We start from the raw sequence: 19,685 nt of genomic DNA, 5'->3' as shown, positions 1-19,685 counted from the left end.
GGAGGGAGGGAGGAGGGATGGGGGAGGGAGGGAGGAGGGATGGGGAGGGAGGGAGGGGGGATGGGGAGGGAGGGAGGGGGGATGGGGAGGGAGGGAGGAGGGATGGGGAGGGAGGGCATTCACTGGTGCTGTAGGTGGATACTTGGGCTCACGCCAAAAGTTCAAACCATGTAGGTTAAGCCCGGCCATAAAAAGAACATTGAAAAACAAAAAAGTTCAAACCTAACCACAAGCGTGGCTGCTCCTGGCTCCCCACCTCCTGCCACCCAGCTGACGGGGCGGGTCGGGGTGCGTGCCCTTCCTTGGGGCTAGACCCATCAGCAGCTGGGAGCCGGCGGGGGGTGAGGGCCGCTGGCCGGGCTGGGTCAGTGGGTGCATCCGGCGGTAGGACCAAGATCTGGCAGCTGGACTTGAGGGGCCCGAGGAGGCCAGGGGTCTGCGGGTGGGGTCCACCCCATCCATGCCAGAGGCACGGAGGCAGGAGAAAGTCTGAGAGAGGCCCGGAAGGCCAGGCCTGGGGGCCTCCACACCGGGAAGGAGGGGTAATGTGATCTCTGAGTCACCTGGGGTTGGGGCTTGATGCCATTTAGGATCCTTAGACTTCTGGTTTTGTCCTTGGCCTGTCACTCCTGACTCACAGCCTGCCTGGGAGTCCCCAGGTCGGCCTGCTGGTTTCTTTCTCCCCCTCGGTGCGTCATAGAAGCAGAGACAGCTTCTCTGCTTGTCGTCAGCAGGTGCGTGCCCTGCCCAGGCTGCTTGGAGAGCAAGGGTGCCAGGTTCCAGAGTCCTCTGAAGCTCCCACCAGGGGGGTGGAGAGGAAGCCGGGTGGGACGGCTCCAGACCGGGCCCACTGGAGACAGGGCCAGGCCTTGCCCAGGGCTAGCGGGTTGCTCTGGGGGTCCTGGCTGGTTCTGGGTCAAGACACCCCCCTTCCCCCCACCCCCGTGACACCCTGCCTCCCGTGCCCTGAGGGTCCCCCTGAAAGCAGGACAGCCCTCTCTCTCCTCCCCCACACTGGCCCAGGTACCTCCCCACGAGTCGCAGCTGGCCAGGCCTGCCCTTGCTCAAAGCCTGTCTGTGGTTCCCCTGTGCCTCCAGGCTCCTGAACTTGGCACTCAAGGCCTCCCCTGATGTGCCCAACTTGATTTCCAGCCCAGCCCCATCAACTGCCAGCACCAGACTCCACAAGCACCCCCACCGGAGGCCCTCCTCTCTTACCTATCCCCCCCCCCCCCCCCCGGGGCCAACCCCCCCCCCCCCCCCCCCCCCCCCCCCCCCCCCACCGCCTTTTGCAGAGCTCTTTCTTCATAGACTTCTAATCTTTTACTCACCCTTCAGGTCTCCTCTCCACCTGCCACCTCCTCCAGGAAGCCTGCTGTGGGCCCTGGGTGGGCGGGCCGTTTCCTTTGCAGAGTTCACACAGACTGTCTGATACTGGAAATTGTCTATTCAGAGTGGGGGTGGGCCTTGAGGGCAGGTGCCAGCCACGTTCCCCATTGAGTTCCATGTCCAGCCCTGGGCCTGCCAAGCTCCCTGTAGCCTCCTCGGAAGACTAAAAGAAGAAACAAAGGAAGAGTAATAAGTGAGAGGGTGGGTGCAGAGGACAAGCCCCAGAATCAGGCAGGGCCGGGTGTGAATCCTGGTGGCCCTGGAATGTCACACCAGTTCTCAGACCCTCCGTTTTCTCATCTCTAAAATGGGAGTGATGATACCCTTGCGTGGTTTTGTAGGAAGAGACAACGGTTTCTCGTCATGCTAAGGCCCTCAGCCTAGTGCCTGGCTTGTAGCAGGTACTTGAAAACTATTTGCTGACCAGCTGACTGGAGGGGTCTGGTGGAAATGGGTTCCCTGGCTCCGGAGGGGCGGGGCTGGGCGTCAGCTGAGTCCTCAGGGACCCCCTGGCCTTTAGGTTCTGTCCTTCCACTGCTTCTGGAAAAAAGCAGACATATCCAGTAGAGACAGGGTTGCCTTGAAATGGGGGGGGGGCAGGGGGAGGGACAGGGGTGGCTGGGAAGGACAGCGCACCTCTGGGGCTTGGGATGGATCTTTCTGAGAAGCAGGGGAGTGGCCCATGATCGGCTGCACAGCTGGGTGGGATGGTAAAGGATGATCAAGGTCGCACATAAATACGGGGTTCCTTCCAGAAGGAAGCTGGGATCCGAGGCACGAATTTAATGGGAAGTAATTAAAAACTCGCTCAGTTACGAGGGGCGCCTGGGTGGCTCCGTCAGTTACAGCTCTTGATCTCAGCTCTGGTCACGACCTCACGGTTCGTGAGATCGAGTCCCGCATCGGAATGAGGGACTGAGCTCTCAGCGCAGAGCCAGCGTGGGATTCCCTCTCTCCCCCATCTTTCTCTCTGCCCCTCCCTGCCTTTCTCTCAAAATAAACAAACTTAAAAAAAAAAACAAAACAAACTCATTCGTTTACGTCCCTTCAAGGAACGCTTGCCCCCATCTGACCCTCTCTCTAACCAAGCACATGAAGGGGACTTGAAGTCCCTCTGTCTTGGAACCCATGTCCCCATCTCTCTACCCGGGTGGCCGGCAGGCAGCAGTGTGGCCTGGCTTCCCTTCCCTGGAGGGGCCACCCTCCACCCCCACCCTCTCCCTCAGCCCACGTGGGGCCCAGCCAGGGGGTAGCACAGGCTCAGCCGGTCTGGCCAGGCCGGGCAGTCAGGCCTCCTGTGCAGCCAGGCCTGTCATTACCCCGTCCCCAGCCGGTGGGGAGGATGGCCGCTGGTGCGGGCTGCCAGGCAGAGGGCCAGGCCTCCACTTCCCAGCCTAGGAACTGGTGGCCTGTCCTGGGCTCACGGGACCCCTGTAAGCGTGGCCCGAAGAATCTCAGTGGGCCAAGTGCTCCCGGGCCCCGACTCTGTGTCTTTGCTTGAGCTTCCCAGTCCCTGGGCAGGAGGCACCGTCACCCTCCTTACCCAGATGAGGAAATCGGTTTGAGAGAGTTTGCTTCTGTTGCCCAATGTCACAGAACTGGTAGTGGCAGAGCTGGGACTCGACCCAGGGAGGGCCAGGGTTATTCCGGCTGAGAGCCACACAGGGGCCACCACATCCTCCCTCAGATTCTGAAAGTCCCAGCCGGGGGCCCAGCCTTTCCACTGGGAAGGTGCGGGAAATCTCTGTCGCTGCCAGAGCCGTGCAGGAGGCGGCCAGTGTGCACCAGCCGGGGGCTGGAAGTGACGGCCTGTTGCCGCAAGCCTCGGGGAGATCCGGCTTTGGAACGAGCCAGGGAGATGGCTCTGAAGTGCCCTGGTGACACAATCTGTATGCTCACCGGGGACCGTGACATTCCATTGCAGACTACTTACTGACATTTAAACATTGTGGAACTTAATGGCATTGTCTCTGGTTAAAAAAGAACACGATCTTAACTTGTGTCTGTGGGCTGAGAAGTTTGCGAGCTATTGCAGAAATAAATGGTTTCGGACCAGCTTTCTGCTGGACTGATTTTTGAGCTGAGAGTGAGGCTGTTTCCTTTTTTTCTTCAAAACACCTTGATGTTATAAGGATCAAAATGTTATGTTTGGGGTGTGTGTCTGTGTGTTGTATCATGGGCTTGGCTGAGCTTCTGGGCCTCTGGGGACCAGGAGTCCAAGAAGTCCCAGCTCCTACCTGGTGTTAGTGGGACCAGGGCTGAGGGGGTGACTTCTTTGTCCTCATGGTGCTGAACTTCTTGCTGACAAGGCATTTTCACATCCTCCTATCGTCTGACAGTTGCCTTCGAGAGGGAAGGGCTCGGATATCCTCCTTTGACAACAAGGAAAGTTGAGGCTGAGGATGAAACCGACCTCCCCATGGTCACACGGCAGGCAAGATGCTCCTGGCATGGGCAGGGATGGGTGAACTGATCTGGGGAGAGGACTGTCCTTGATAAAAACCAGCATGTGTGGTATAATTCTATTGGCATTAAATTATACAGCAAATATTGGGAGAAAGAAAAAGAAATCAATGCCAACCTTGCCCTCCTTGGCCCAGAAGCAAAGATGATGGGTGGCAATATATATATATATATATATATATATATATATATATTGAGAGATGTCACAGTAAAAGGTTGTCCAGGCTGTTGGGAGTGGCAGGCTCAGGGAGCCCGAGCGCATGCAGGAAAAGTGTCTGGCTTTTGCTAGTGTTTTTCCTTCAACAGGTGGGTGGGACCCAGCCAGTGTCTCCTGGCGTAAGTCAAGCATCTACAAATCTCTCTCCAGCTCCACTCATGTGCAGAGCTGCTCACGGTCCCCTGGGGACCCCCCCTCCTGTTCCTTTTGCACACCTGGGCCCACAGCCCCATCTGGACTCCCCACAGACCTCCCCTGCTCTGGGCCTGCCGTCTGCCTGGGCCTCTCCTGCACCCGCCCTTCCCTTCCCCCGCCTCTGATGTGCTTGGCTGAACTGGGCAGGGAAGGACAGCTTCTTAGTCACTTCTTTGGGCCACAGGTGGAAAGTTCTAGGGCCTGTGTGCTCCCCCTCCCCCACTCTTACTTCTCCAAGTGCCAGTTGGCTGTGTCCCAGGACAACAAGGGCAGGAAGTTGGCAGGGGCGGGGCAAGGTGGGGGTCTGGCCATCTGGCCAACTCACTTCTGTACTCAGAAAGCTTGCTGAGGGGCTGGGACCATGGCTAAGGAGGCTCTGATGGAGGAGTGCCCATCCCATCCTGGGCAAGCCCTCGGCCTTCTCCGGCCTCAGCTTACCCATTTGTGCAAAGGCTCGAAGAGACCCTGCCTACTTACTGATGGGGAGGCTGTGATGAGGTCATCACAGGAAAGCACTTAATCTCGAAGGGTAGTTATCTCTGTTGCTCAGCCCACAGGCCTTGGGGTGTGCTGTTCCTCAGAGCCTTGTAAGGAAAACCCTGGGAGGTGTGGTCCAGGCAGAAACCATCCCTGTTTGTGTTGGTGTGTGTGCCTGCCGGTGTGTGTGTGTGTGTGTGTGTGTGTGTGTGTGTAGGGGAGAGTGGGGGAGGGCGTTTGGGAACCAGGAGAATGCCTCCTGCCTTACTGAGCGCCCCGAGCATTCACTGAGCACCCCTGTGCTGAGACAGGCATTGCTTCGGTCTTTGGGAGCCCCCCAGCCTCACAGAGGGGCCAGATGCGTTACCGCCAACCACAGCGCAAGACCGCGACTTCCCCATCACGCTAGATTGTCCCAGCCGGCCCTGCGGTGTATCAGGTTGTCAACACGGGGTCCAAAGGCCTCCGGTGTGCCCAGGGCTCACAGAGGACTCCAACCTAAATCACGCATGCTTGCTGATGCTTCCACGGGAAGCCGGAGGACACACAGCCACCCCAGGGCACCGAGCGTGGTGCTGGACAGTGCTGGGGGCTCTGGGACCTGAAGATCCCCACGTGGTGGCGACCACGTGGAGGGTGAGGGGCTCCCTTGATCCAGCCACTCTCCTTGAAAGACCCCCTCAACCCCTCCCCTGCTTTCTTTCACCTCTATTTAGTTTCCAGAGACATCTCCCTAGGGTGTGCGGGCACCTCTCTGCCTGGCATCCAATGCCCTTGCTGATCCTGATGGGCTCAGTGATACTTGGGGCAGAGATTTCTGGCCCTTTCTCTCCAGCCCCTCCCCCACGACCCCAGGGTCTGGTCAGACTGGATTCCTCCGGGTTCCTAGAATTAAGTGCATTCCACCCCCCCACCCCCATCAGCACCTTTGACCTCCATGTTTCTTCTCCCCAAATGTCTTCCTTCACCTAGTTCCGCTGCCTTGCAAACTCCCGTTTGTGGTGATTCCTGTCCTCAGTGCCCTCTGCACCCCCAGAGTTGTACCACGCAGCTCCCCTTTCCTTCCAAGCCCCCTTCCCAGAGCCCCACCTCCATTCTGTCTGTGTTCTTCCTCCCTTTTGAAGCCTCCTGGGACTTTGCCCCCATCCTGGCTTTATCTGACCACCTCTCTGTGTGTCTTCACAGAGTAAACAGGCTTTTGCTGGGCTTTGCTCCCAGGGTCTGGCCCGTAGCGTGTTCTTGGTGATCTCCCCCACTCAGGTCTGGCCAAACAGGCTGCAGCCCCAGGAGGAGGTGAACAAAACTCTCCTGGTAGGGGGCAGGAGTGGGGGGGCAGGTTTCCCTCTCTCTTCTCCTCTGGCAGGGCTGGGAAGCCTGGTGGTGGTAAGAGGGGGGACAGCAAGTAACAGACCCAGGAGTCCTGGCTCCCCAGCCCCTCGTTCCCCAAACTGCCCTCGTCGAGCCAACACCAAAAACGCGGGTGAGGCAAGTGGGTGGATGGTGAGAATGGGGACAGTAGTGATCAGGCCAGTGGGGAAGACATATGGACAGGACTACAGTAATTGGGGTGGGGATTTTGTCCTCAGACCCCCTCCCTGAGGGTCTCCACCCCATCTGCCCACCCAAGCCTGGAAGGAGGGAGCCCTGAGGTGTGGAGATCCTGTCTTTGGGACCTGAACCTGGCTGGGCGTGGCTGCCCCATGGGTCCAGGTGCCTGTGGACTGTGACTCAGTGTCTATCTCCAGATTGACCTCAGCAAGGGCCTGGGGGCGGGGGTGGGGGGGGTGGGGAGAGGGCAGTTTCCCCTGAGACTGGCTCTCCAGGATCCTGACTCAGGGGCCCAGGGTTGAGGCCTTGAAGGGCCTTTGTTGGCCCTGACTCTGGAATCCAGAGAAACTGGTCAGGGGAAGTCCCCAGGGACGGAAACCCCTCCCTCTGCCCCCCGCCCCCCCACCAAGAGCCATATAACTGCTCCAGTCTCCAGTCTCCTGTCAGACTGGAGACAGGAACTGGTCCGGTCACACTCGCAGTGCTGGTGCTTCTGACTCTGGAGCGATAAGGAGCTGAGCCCGACCGTCTCTGCCTCTGCACTCGCAGTGAAAGTCTTCCCTCTAGACGCCGAGGGTCTGTCCTCAGCGCTTGGATTCCTACAGCCCCCCGGGGCCGGATCCCCACAGCCTTCCAGGTCCTAGACCCCCGCAGACGCCGAGCCATGGCCTCCATGGGACTACAGGTGATGGGCATCGCGCTGGCCGTGCTGGGCTGGCTGGGTGCCATACTGAGCTGCGCGCTGCCCATGTGGCGCGTGACGGCCTTCATCGGCAGCAACATCGTCACGTCGCAGACCATCTGGGAGGGCCTGTGGATGAACTGCGTGGTGCAGAGCACCGGCCAGATGCAGTGCAAGGTATACGACTCGCTGCTGGCGCTGCCCCAGGACCTGCAGGCGGCCCGCGCCCTCATGGTCGTCTGCATCATCCTGGCTGTGCTGGGCGTGCTGCTGTCCGTGGTGGGCGGCAAGTGCACCAACTGTGTGGAGGACGAGAGCGCCAAGGCCAAGACCATGATCGTGGCGGGCGTGGTGTTCATTCTCGCCGGCCTGCTGGTAATGGTGCCGGTGTCCTGGACGGCCAACAACATCATCCGGGACTTCTACAACCCGCTGGTGGCCTCCGGCCAGAAGCGGGAGATGGGTGCCTCTCTGTACGTCGGCTGGGCCGCCTCGGGCCTGCTGCTCCTCGGGGGGGCCCTGCTGTGCTGCAATTGCCCACCGCGCACCGACAAGCCCTACTCGGCCAAGTACTCTGCCGCCCGCTCCGCCCCGGCCAGCAACTACGTGTAAGGTGCCGCCACTCAGCTCTGTCTCCGGACTTTGCTTCTCCCTGGACTGAAGGCGCAGCCCATGCCCCCGGGGATGGATGTTCCTGCCACGGGCCGCAGGCTGCACAAGCAGGGACTGAGCCAGGCCACCGGCTGGCAGCCCCTTCCGGCCCCCTCGGACACCTACCCAGAGCCTCCTCTACGCCAGCAAGGATGGATGGACAGAAAGAGACTCCTGTGCTGCCCTCCTCTGGCCCCGGGGACACAGGAGAGGGGGTGGAAGTAACAGGGTGCGGCGGAGGGGGGAGCTGGCTCCTGCCGGTCAGGAGAGCACGGCCCTGAATTTGCTTGGGCTCTGCCTCCGCGGGTGCCCGGCCCACTCCTGTGTTGGCCGTGAGGATGGCTGGCGCCTCGCTCCCCCACCTGCCCGTGGAGCACAGTTGACACAGAGTTGACAGACGGGTTTAGAGGGGAGGGGTGAAGGCGCTACAAACTGGTTTGGGTGGTGGTGGGGGAGGAGACCGCGGAGGCTGCTCAGGCTGCCTGCACCCCTCCCTGCCCCCACCCTGCAGCCTCAGGGCTCTGCCTCAGCGGCCTGGGCAGGAGGACCCCAGCCTCTTGTGACCGGTCACGCCTGGATTCGCCACCCCTGCCAAGGTCGTTGGGCATCCTGGGAAGAGCAGGGGGAACGGTCTTTCTCTGGCCTTCATTCCCAGGAAGTCCTGGACCTTTTTTTCCCTGCCTCCTCTCTGGTTTCTGTTTTGTAACTTAATATCTGTTTGTCATGGTAATTACTATAATTTTCTACAATAAATGGGACCTGTGCACAGGAAGACCATATCGTTTCTGATTTCAGCCGTGAAGGTGGGCAGGGGAGGGCTAGAAGCCTGGGCAGGGGTGAGGGAGGAGTACGACCGCTGTGTGGTGGTCAACACAAGAACACTTAAAAAAAAAACAACACCAACCTGGTTTCGAGGAACTGTGACAAATCAGAGCTGGCCCTCACCTTGGGAATCACCTCGCTCAAGCCCTGCTCAAGCCCTTCGTTTGCTGGAAGGTCAAGGCGATCATAGGAAACGCACTGCTGAAGTGCTGGGGACCCCAGGGGGGAGGCCACGTGAGAACACTCAGCCCTGGGGGGTGGGCCACCTGCCCTCTATCCATCTTTGTCCCAGCTCTGTCCGAACCTGGGCATCCAGGTTGGTCTGCTCACCCTCCAGGTCCCACGTCCTGGCCTTGGCCCGGGCTGTTTCCTGCTGTGGGTCTAGAATGTCCTTTTTGCCTTTCTCCACCCCTCGGAATCCTGTTTGTCCTGAAGGCCAGGCTTCAGTCTTCCTCCCTAACGAGCCTTCCCACCGTCCCTGTGTGGAGGAATTATCATTAGTCCTGATCATACCCCCAAGGCCTGGGGGTCACTGAACCCTTTCACCGGGCAGACACGCCCTGAGCTCAGCTTTCCGGCTCCTTTAGAGAGGAGGAAACTGAATCCTGGCCATGTGAAGGTATTTGGCCAAGGCCAGAGGCACGGGCATGAGTTTCCTGTCCTCGAGTTAGCGTGAGAGGGCCCACCACGGGAGGTGTCAGGAAGTTACATCTGTGGCCCTGTCGGGGCTGGCTCAGGGGCGGCCTGGGGTGGGGGCCCTCTCTGTTCTGTCTCTTCTCACTTCTGTCCTTCTCAGGGACGGACGTCAGTTTCCTGGGGAAGAGACTCACAGAGCCAGAGTCCTGCTACCCCTCCTGGGACTCATTTAATGGGCAAGGTTGGCTCAGGGGCCCCATTGTACGGATGAAGCAGAGGAGGCCCAAGGACGGGCCTGGAGGAGGCCTGGATGAGAGGGTCAGAGGCCAGCTGGGGGCTGAGGACTGGGCCTCACTCCCTCCACCTGGGCCCCCTCCTGCTTTCGGTACAGGTAGACGATGCCAGAGATGAACCCATCGCTGTCAGAGGTTCTGGGCTCCACCTCAAGCTCGGATGTGGCCAGTTCCCACCGGTCCACAGGCCAGGCCACTAGGCGTTCCCACGCCCCGGCCTGCTCCAGCCTGTCCAGGGTAGCCTCCAGGACCTCCTTGTAGTGAAGGTTGGACGGGTTGGTCCGGGTGGTCAGACACACCAGCCCCCCTAGGGAGAGACGGGGGCGGGGGTGGGGGGGGGGAAGAGGTGAGTCGGGGAGGGGCAGGAGCCCTGGTTCCAGGCTCCACCCCTTCCAGGAAAGGTTATCTTTCCTGCTCTTCCCTCAAGGGCGTACATTCTCCCCACCACCGTCACCCCACCGGCCCCCCACCCCCCCGCCAGCCTTTTCCTATCTCCATGCCTTTGCTGCTCACTGTTCCCGCCTCGAGGAATACCCTTCTGCGTTTTCAGCCTCTTATACCAACTTCCAGGCTCATGCGTCCTTTACGCTGGGAACTCTTGGCTTAATCCCCTGGACAGAGGGTCTCCCTCCTCAGTGCTCACCCAGCCCCTCTGCCGGAGGATGTGGTGTATCAGGATGCACGGGAAGGAAGCCCTTGGGACCTTGGGTAAGTCCCATCACCTCTCTGAGCTGCAGTTTCCCAGCTTACAGAGTGGGGCTCGTTTCCGGGTCTCACAGGAAGGACCACATTAAGCGCCGGCTGAATGAATGAGTGACATATCCTTTCTGGTGTTCCCTAGACACCTATAGCGTGCCCAGTGTGGGCTCAGATACATGTAGAAGAGGCCAGTGTCTGGAAGGCTTCCTGGAGGAAGCAAGGAGGAGAAGCCGGGCCCTGCAGGGTGGGTGGCTGGGGCTCCGTGAGAGGAAAGGCTCCGAAGCAGGGGAGCCTGTGACAGGGACGCAGCAGACGGGGCTCTAGCCAGCTCAGGGGCCTGACAAGCGTGGGCGGGGCTGGTTATGCCAATGGGGGTTTCCTGTTCTCTTGAGCCCCACCACTACCTCTCTCTCTGACCCCATCGAAGACCCTGCTCCCTGAGGCTGAAGCCTGCCCAGACTGGCCCAGGCTTAGCCACAGGCTCGGCTCCTGGCAGTGGAGGCGAGGGGGACAGGGAGAGGATGCGGCCTTGCTGCCACAGGCCCACTTTGGGGCTTCCTGAGCCCATCCTGCAGCCAAGTCAGGGCCTCAGCATCTGCCTGCTCAGTCCCCCATGCTCCTTTCTGCCTCTGACTCCCCGTGGCTGTCTTCCTGACCTGTTTGGGCCTGTGGCTGTGTTCCTGTGCCCACTGCCGTCAGCGCTCCCCACCCCCCCCGCCTGTCCCCCGGAAATGCCTCTCTTCCCTGAATTCTCAGAGTGTGTGCCCTGGTCCTTTTCCCCACGGCCCTTCCTGGGGTGCAGTGGGGTGCAGTGGGTTGGTGATCGAAGCCCAGAGGGCAGGGTGCATACCCCCCCTCCAGAGCAGAGGCCAGCGCGGGACAAGGCACACAGGAGGAGCACAGTAAACACAATCCTTAGCTGCACATCAGGTTACAAAAAGTGCTCACGTCTATCATCTCACCTGAGCAGCCTGTTTCACAGATGAGGAAACTGAGACCAGGAAAGAGCAAGAGACTCACCTGACAGTTGTCAGTGAGTTCGTGAGGGAGCCGGAAGACGAGGGAACTGAACTGAGCCCCCACTGCGTGCCAGGACTGGAGCAAAGGCCTCAGACACGTCTTTTCACTCAGTGCTCACTGCGATCCATTGGGGAAGGGGCTCTGTCACTGCTCAGAGGTGAGGAAACAGAGCCAGGGGGAGTGGAGCTGCCCAGTGGATAAGAGGGCAAGCTGGCTACCGGTCTGCCCTGCCTGCTTGCCTGGGTCTGTTGATGGTGGCAGCTGGCGGCTGGGAAGCTAGGCTAGGCTGTGTGACCCTGGGCAGGACCCTGCCCCTCGCTTAGCCTGAGACATTCGGAGGTTAGTGTCTGTGGGTGTGCGGGGGGGTGGGGTGGGGTGGGGGAAGGCATTCACATGGGGTTGGATGGGCTTGCTCCTCACCTGGCTTGGTAACTCGCAGAAGCTCAGGTATCGCACTGCAGGGCACCTGGCCATCGCTGAGGGCACCCACCATCAGTACCGCATCGAAGGTCCCTATGTGGAGTGTGGGGTCTGTCTTTGGTGTGGCCTCATGATACCCACAGGGATGACATCAGATCACGGGGTAGAGGGCTCAGAGAGAGGGGCTCACAGGGGCTCAGAGAGGGTCCCGGTGGGGGTTCATGGGGCTCAGTGTGGGCGGGGGCTTGTGAAGGGCTCAGCAAGGAGGATGGAGGCTGGACAAGAGAAGGGCACTCACTGTCGAGGTGCCTGGGTGGGAAGGGAAGTACCTTCAGAACTGGGCAGAGGCTCCTGGCCCAGGACGCAGAGGCTGAGATTCTGGTAGAGGCCACGGGCTCGGGCCCGTTCCAGCATCCCTGGGCTCCCATCCACCCCATGCAGCTGGAGGAAGCCCCGAGCCTGCAGCTAAGGTGGGGGGACTCAGTCACAGTTCACACCTGCCATCTCCCAGCTGGGTCCCTGCACCTGGGGAGGGCAGCAGGCTCCGCAGTAAATGTAGTCCACGTGTTTGGGACGGGTGAGTCTGAGCAGGGAGGCAGAGTTCTGGGGCCAGGGGTGGGAGAAAATTTGAGCGAGTGGGGAGTTGAAGAGAGGACAGGGGATGTGGGGAGGCCTCACCTCAGCAGCCACCAGGCCGGTGCCACAGGCCACATCCAGGATCAGGGCAGCATGGGGTGGGCCCGGAAGGGCTTGGGTAAGGCAGTCTACTGCGAGGCGGGGGGCGCGGTACTGCAGGGCGGCCACATCCTGGGGACAGAGTACTGAGCTGACCGGCAGCCCGTGCCCCAGTGTTTGGGTGACCTCTGTGTAGGGTGGTCTAGGAATCAAACAGGCCAAGCTGTGTGTGTGTGTGTGTGTGTGTGTGTGCGCGTGCTTATTGGCACCTCCTCCAGGTGCAGTCCCAGGGTGGAGAGGTCTTGTTTCCTGATTTTTCAAGGGGCTGCCAATATGGAAACATGGGGCTGGTCAGAGGCCAGAGCTGCTGTCAATGAGCCGAAGAGGGTGCCAGTCCTTGAGGAGGCAGGACTGCCGGGTCTCACCTCATTCTCACAAGCCACCCTGGGATGATGCAAAGCTAATTATTCCCTCTTTAGAGATAGGAAAGTTGAGGCTGGGCAAGCAAGAGGAGAGAGGGGAAGGAGCCTGGCCAGTTTACCTGGTCATAGTCTGGAGCCCAGCGGTCATAGAAGTGCAGCTTGTGGCCCAGGTCGGTGATGCCATGTGATGCCCCCACCCGGGCCCGCACTTCGGACAGGCTCCCGCCCTCCTCCTGCGCCATCCTCCTGTGGGGACACAGCCTTGGTGTCCGAGGCACACTGCAATTTCTCCCATGCCCACCCCTCCCACCCAATCCCATTTCACAGGCGGTGACACTGAACACACAGAGGGCGAGACTGTAACACCTGGAGTTCAGGGCTTGGGGGAGGGGTGCTCCCTGTGGCCGGAGGGAGGACATGACCCTACCTCCCCACTCTTTAAGCGGTGAGCTGGCGTCCTGGACCTAAGGGTCTCTAAACAGGTAAAGGGTCAGAACTCACCGCCAATCGGACTCTCCCGCGGTGCTTAGAGCCGGAACTCGGGGCGGGGCCTGTACGCCGAGCCGGGCCCCGCCCCCACCTCCCTGAATGATTGGCTTTCCGCTATGAGAAAGTACCCAATCAAAGGAAAGCGCTGGCAGCCGCCCCCGCTACCAGCCAATGAGCTCAAAGTTCTTGGCCTGTCTCTCTAGCCCGGGGAGATCCAGACTTTCCGAAGCGTTTTCAGGGTATCCGCGTTTAGGAGCATCTCTGTGTCCTCCGGGCTCTCGATGTCCTTCATTAGGAAGTGAGAGCCTCTGAAATCTTAGGGGGAAGAGGGGGGCCTAGGTCTGTGCTGACAGCTCAGAGCCTGGAGCCTTCTTCAGCTTCTGTGTCTCCCTCTCTCTGCCCCTCCCCCCTCTCAAAAATAAATAAACCTTAAAAAATTAAAAAAAAAAAAAAAAGGGGGGGTGTGCCCAGGATCAGCCTTCATTTTTAGAACGGTCCCCACGGCCTGGGCAACGCTATCCTGTAGAACTTTCTGTGGTAATGGAAATATTCTATACTGTACGCTTTTCAATACAGTAGCTACATGTGGCATTGAGCATTTGAAATGTGGCTAGTGCTACTGAGGAACTGAATTTTGAGTTTTATTTTGCCTCAGTAATTTAAATAGCCATCTGTGGCTGGTGGCCTCCGTTTTGGACAGCGCGGAGATCCTTGCTGCTCAAAGTATGGTCCCAAAACTTGCATCCTCTGCTCCAGCATTTTTAGCTCTGGTTGCTCCAGGGGACCCCCTTAGGGGAGGTTTTTAGAAATGCAAATTCTTGAGCCCCATTCCAGACCAATAGAATGAGAATCAGATTGCGGGGTGGGGCGGAAGGGGGGGCTGGGAGGGGCCCAGAAATCTAATTTTTTTTTAAAGTTTATTTATTTTTAGAGAGAGGGCACTTGGGTGGCTCAGTGGGTTGAGTGTCTTGACTTTGGCTCAGGTCATGATCTCACAGTTCATAGGTTCAAGCTCAGTGTCGGCTCTGTACTGACAGCTTGGAGCCTGGAACCTGTTTTGGATTCTGTGTCTCTGTCTCTCTCTGCCCCTCCTCCTCTCGTATTCTGCCTCTCTCAAAAAGAAATAAGCGTTAAAAAATTTAAACGACAAAAGAAGAAAAGATATCTTGAGAGAGAGAAAGAGAAAGTGGGGGAAGGGCAGAGGGAGACAGAGAGAGAGAATCTCAAGCAGGCTCCACACTCTCAGCACAGAGCCTGACGTGGGGCTCAAACTCATGAGCAGTGAGATCATGACCTGAGCTGAAATCAGGTCAGACACTTAATGGACTGAACCACCAAGGCGCCCCCAGAAATCTACTTTAAACAAACTCTCCAGCTGATTTCTATGCAGCTGAAGTTTCAGAAGCACTAGCCTAGAGGACCCTTGGGGATCAGAGTTTGGACAGGTGGAGTTTGGGAGTTTGTTACAGGTGTCCAGGAGGGAGGTGATGGTAGCATGAACTTGGGTAGCGGTCATGGCTGTGGAGAGGAGTGGATGAAGGTCAGAGACGTTTAGGTGGTCGAGGCAGCAGGGCTTTGGTGGTTGAGAGCGCGTGGCCTGGGGAAGCGAGTCGTTGGGAGTTGAGACTTTGGGTGGATGATGGTGCCATTCACAGCCAGGGAAGCCCGGGAGGAGGAGCAGGTTTGGGGGCAAAGAGGATATTAACCGCTTGGGGTTGTTGAGTTTGAGGGGTCTACGTGAAGATGTCCAGGAGGATGTTTAATGCCAGAGTCTTGAGCTCAGGAGACAGGACAGGCGGGAGACAGATTCAGGGTCACGAGTATAGCCAGTGATTGAGGCAGCCAATAATGATGGGATGTGCAGGGAGAGATAAGAAAGGATGAGAAGAGAAGGATGGAACCTGAGGACCCCTAACCCTTCAGGGTGGAAGAGGAGTGTCTAGAAGAGCTGGAGAAAACCCAGAGAAGTTGGGAAGGAGGCCAAGAACAGAAGAGTCTCAAAGAGATGAGGAATGGCCAACACTGAGGTGTGTCGAGAGGTGGCATAAAATGAGGCTTCGGAAGTGAGCCCTGGCTATAGGGATGTGGAGGTCTTTGGGGGCCGAGGGAGACCCTGACAGCATACACCGGTGGCCAAATTTACCACCTCTCCCTGAGTTAGACAACGTGCCCCGGCCTTCCTTGTATGTTGGCGTGTCCGTGTGGTTGAATTCTGGCCGATAGAAGGCAGATGTCGGTAAAGTGCTTTATTTCCAGACCTGGACCATAAACGCTTCCTATCCGATCCTCCATGGAACAGGGTCCAGGCGCCCAGAGGAGAGTGGGGCTGCCAGATGACGGAGTCGGGGACCCTAAATGATTGTGTATAGCACAATCCACCTCCGCCACCCACCTGCACGGGACTGTAACATGAACAAGAAACCCACTTCATTGTGTTGAGCCACGATTTCAGGATTGTCCGTTACAATAACGTCATTTCCCTTCGTTGACACGGTGACCTTGGCAAGAGCAGTTTTGGGGGAGTGGAGGTAGGGGAGGAAACCCAGATGTCAGCTGTCACCTGCCAAGATCCAAACCCAAATCTGTTTTAGTCCAATGGTGTCCGGTGAATGTGTCGTGAGTCCGTTGTGCTCAGCTGACAGAACAGAACACGTGCAAAGCTGCAGCCAAAACACAGAGAGATTTACAAGACTCGTACAGAAAGCTGAGACTGGGCAGTCGGGTTAGAGGCTCACTTATGCCATCAGCGACCCAGGCTCTTGTCATCTTCCTTCTCTGCCACCTTTTGCACGGAGGCCTTTGCGCTCCTGACTGTCACCTCGTCATGGCTGCTGCACCTCCCAACAGGATAGGATGAAGGGGAAAGGGCAAAATGCTAGGCCAGCTCAGACTACTCATCATCACAAAAGCTTTATTGGAAGCCCAGGGCCGGGAGTTCTTCATCCCAGTTTGGGTCACATCGTCACCCCAGAGTGGTCACTAGCAGGTGAGTCGGGAGGGGGAGATTGGGGGTGGGGACTGGCTCAGTCATCGGACAGCGTGGGCCTCATCTCTATAGCCTTATGTTTCATTTAGGCCAATAAATATTTATTGTGCACCTAATGTTTATCAGGCCCTGGGCAGGGCACCGGAGTCACAGGGGTGAGTCAGAAACAGCCCCCACTCTACCCCGGTCCAGCAGGGTGGGGGAGATGGGTGTCTTCTCCTGTTCGGGCTCTGGGCACTGTCTCCTCAGTATCTGTGTTCAGGATTTTCCTTCTAAGCACCCCTCCCACCCCCCCCACTGGGTGTCCAGGGCCACTCCTTTGTCTGGGGTTAACGTAGGTGGGCACTATGGGGGTTGAAAGATGTCGTCACGAGGAATGTCCCCTTAGGTAAGGTGGATAGCCCCAAAGGTGGTCCTGTTGGACCATCAGAGGGTGGCCTGGGTGGCTCCATGACAGAACCTGGGGAGGCCCTGGGGGGCCAGCATATCTGTCCCCACAGCCCCTCGGTATCTCCACTCGGTGGTACCCCACTTGCTGACGGGGGCTGTGTGGTTTGTGGGCACCAACATGGCTTCTATAGCAATGGCTCCTAGGCCGTGATGGAGAATGAGACTTGCCATGCGGGGTACTGGTGGGGGCTCCCAGGCTTGGGCCCCAGGCCTGACCGGCTTTTCTCCCCAGAGCCCACTCCATTCCTCCCCTTCCAGAGCCTGGGAAATTGTCCCAGCCTCAGGGCAGGAGGCCCTTCTCTGACGCATCAACTGTTCTTGCTCCCTGTCATAAGCCCCCTTAAGTCCAATGCTTTGGAACTCCAAAGCCTTTCCTGTGCCTTTTGCTGATAATGACCCTCCCCTGGAGCAGTGGACACCATCCAGACCGCCCCCCGAAACTAGTCTGGGGTGAAAAGCAGGAGTTCATGTTTCAAAACTATTGTCTAACCTCACAGATGTACAAGCCGGAGGCCAAGGGATGCAGGTGGCTGAGGACGGGGTGGGGGGGGGGGGGGTTTCCTTGGGCCAGGGGGGGGGGGGGGGAGGGGGGAGGGGGGGGGGGGGGGGGGGTTATCCTGTGGCCAGAGTGGGCAGCGGGAAAGGGTCAAGCGGACAGGGGTGAGGCCACGTTAGGCCAAGATGGCCCACACACAAGACATGGTGGTCGATGCCAACGGGCAAGAGCTCTGCGGGAAGGCACGGCTTTCGGGGGCCAGGCATGGGAGGGTGGGAGGTGCGCATGCATGAGGCCGTGGGGGTCAGTCGGGATGCTTCCGGACACAAGTGTCAGAAACGCAACTCGGGGAAAGGAGGGAGAGGGGGACGGGCTGCTGATACAAGGTGGGTGTGCTGACATGTGCACCTGCGTCTGATGGGCGGGAGCATCCGCAGGGGTGCGGCTGACGTGTGCAGGGGCCCAGGCCACAGGGGGCCCGGCCACCAGGCTGGGACTGGCTCTCTAACCCTGGATGGGCCGTGAGGAGTTACAGTGTCAGACCTTCATTTTCACAAAGACGCCCAGAAGGCAGTGTGGGGAGTGGACTGGGCGGACTCAGGTGCCCAGGGGCAAGAGCTGGAGGCCTGAACAACTATGGGGTCTGCAGGTCGGTGGGGGGGTGGGGGTTGGGGGGGGGGTGGGGACAAAAGGGCAACCTCTCTTCCTTTTGGTTTCCTGTCTCCTTTCCCGCCTCTTCACTTCTCTCCCCTCTTCCTTCTCAAGTAGGAGAGCGCCCCACCCCTCAGTCCTGGGCCTTTTTTTTTTTTTTTTTTTTTTTTTTTTGGTCTCTATCTGCACCCACTTTCCAGATGATCTCATTTTGTCCCGTGGTTTTAAATACTATTTATACGCCAGCGAGTCCCAAAGAGGTGACTCCAAGCCCTGACTCTCCCCTGAACTCTGGACTCTGAGTACCTGATATCTCCCCTTGGAGGCCACGGGCCTCTGTCTGGCATCGTGCCCAAACCCTGCTTTCCTTGTCCCCACTCCCAAACCTGCCCCTCCTTGTCCTCCTCCTTCTCGTCTTCCAGAACCACTATGCACCCAGGGGCGAAGCCCAAGCCATTATTCCCCCATCCCACATTCTGTCTTCGGCAAATGCTATTACCTCTCCCTTCCGCCTCTGCCACTCTGGTCCCGTTTGCTCCTTCCCTCTCAGCCAGACCCCTTGTGCAGCCTCCTCACTGGGCTCCCTGCCTCCCCTCTGCCTCCCACCCGCAGTCCATTTTCCTCGTAGTAGCCAGCCAGGTGGTATCGATTATTGTTTGTAAAATTTTTATGGAAAATTCCAAACACACAAAAGAAGAGATTGGCACAATGATCCCCATGTATTTTGTTCGTCCCTCAGTTTTGATAGCTAACAAAATATGCCCAACCAGAATGATGTTTTCACAGTATGAACTTGATGAGCTCACTCCCCTGCTTAAGACCTAAATTCCAAATTCTTTACCATCCTCCTCCCTAACCTTTCTCCTCACTCCACTGTCCTAGCCTCTGCTGCTCCTGGAACATGCCGTGGTTACCTCAGGACATTTGCACTGCTGTTTTGGGGTCTGGATCATCCTTCTTTCAGATCTCTGCGTGACTGGCTGGTTCTCAACTTTCAGGTATCTGCCACCCGGAATGAACAAATATTAGCATTTTGTCATTATTGCTTCAGAATATGTGAATGTAGAAAAAGAGAGCATTATAGACGAAGGTGAGATTTCCTCTGAATTCCTCTCTCCCCGCCCTGCTGCCCCAGGGACCCAGCTACCACCCTGAATGGGTGGGACCTTCTGGGTCTTGTTTTTGTATTTTTACTACACGTGTCTGGAACAACATAATATTGCTAATGGGGTTGAGAAAATTCATATGAACGCCATCATTTTATAGTGATTACTCTGTGACTTCCCCCTTTTCATCACTTAACACTACGTTTTTGAGACCCTTCCACGTTGGTGTATACAGATCTCATTCATTGTCACCACCGCGTAGTCATCTCTCAAACAGATCCATACAATTCATTTCCATTTCCCTATTGATGGGAAAAGATGCTGCCACAAATAGCCTTGCACATGTTCCTTTGTTCACAAATGAATACTTCTGGAAGGAGTGCTTTACAAAATGGGGCTTGCAGCCCAGTAGGGGGCAAGGAAAACAATTCAGTTCCTTGTGCAATGGATGGAATAGAGAACGCACGCTGCATGTAGTAAGGGCAACTACTGTCTTGTGAACTCATTTCGGTTTCACATGTGTGTGCAACGGGCAGCGGCAGATAACATCTTTCTTACCACGGGTGGCCCCCCGAGTCTGAGAAACAAACGGAACTGCCAGGTCAGGACGCGTGTCACGTCTGATGCTCTGGTTGCCCCCGCGGACTCACCGACACATTTTTGTCAGACTTTTTTTGTCTTTGCAAACGAGCATGAGAGCGTGATCTCATTGTGGTTTTCATTTGCGTTTCCCTCGATTACTAAGGAGGGTGGCAGCTTCGCACGCGTTTATTGGCTCTTTGGGTTTCCTCGGCTGTGAATTGCCTTTGCCTATGTGTTCTACGGTCACTTGATTTCATCTTATCTATCTTTTTTTTTTTTTTTAATTTTTTTTTCAACGTTTTTTATTTATTTTTGG

General features: G+C 57.7%; 2 protein-coding genes across 2 annotated transcripts; one reads left to right on the top strand and one right to left on the bottom strand.

Moving 5' to 3' along the window:
- The first annotated feature begins 6,845 nt into the window (after window positions 1-6,845).
- CLDN4 (claudin 4) lies at window positions 6,846-8,390 on the top strand. Its single transcript, XM_049638784.1, has one exon. The coding sequence runs from the start codon at window positions 6,954-6,956 to the stop codon at window positions 7,581-7,583; it is 630 nt and encodes a 209-aa protein (XP_049494741.1). The 5' UTR covers window positions 6,846-6,953; the 3' UTR covers window positions 7,584-8,390.
- An 894-nt stretch (window positions 8,391-9,284) lies between these two features.
- METTL27 (methyltransferase like 27) lies at window positions 9,285-13,163 on the bottom strand. The gene is given in 7 exon segments (XM_049638783.1): window positions 9,285-9,558; window positions 9,560-9,680; window positions 11,513-11,605; window positions 11,842-11,977; window positions 12,191-12,319; window positions 12,729-12,855; window positions 13,111-13,163. Coding segments are annotated over 6 exon segments (729 nt in total). The 5' UTR covers window positions 12,852-12,855; window positions 13,111-13,163; the 3' UTR covers window positions 9,285-9,431.
- Between the last annotated feature and the right edge of the window lie 6,522 nt (window positions 13,164-19,685).

This window comes from Panthera uncia, chromosome E3 (assembly GCF_023721935.1).
Source record: "Panthera uncia isolate 11264 chromosome E3, Puncia_PCG_1.0, whole genome shotgun sequence".
Classification (NCBI taxonomy): Eukaryota; Metazoa; Chordata; class Mammalia; order Carnivora; family Felidae; genus Panthera; species Panthera uncia.
The sequence above is the reverse complement of the archived record's forward strand: the minus strand, read 5'-3'. Positions and strand labels throughout refer to the sequence as shown.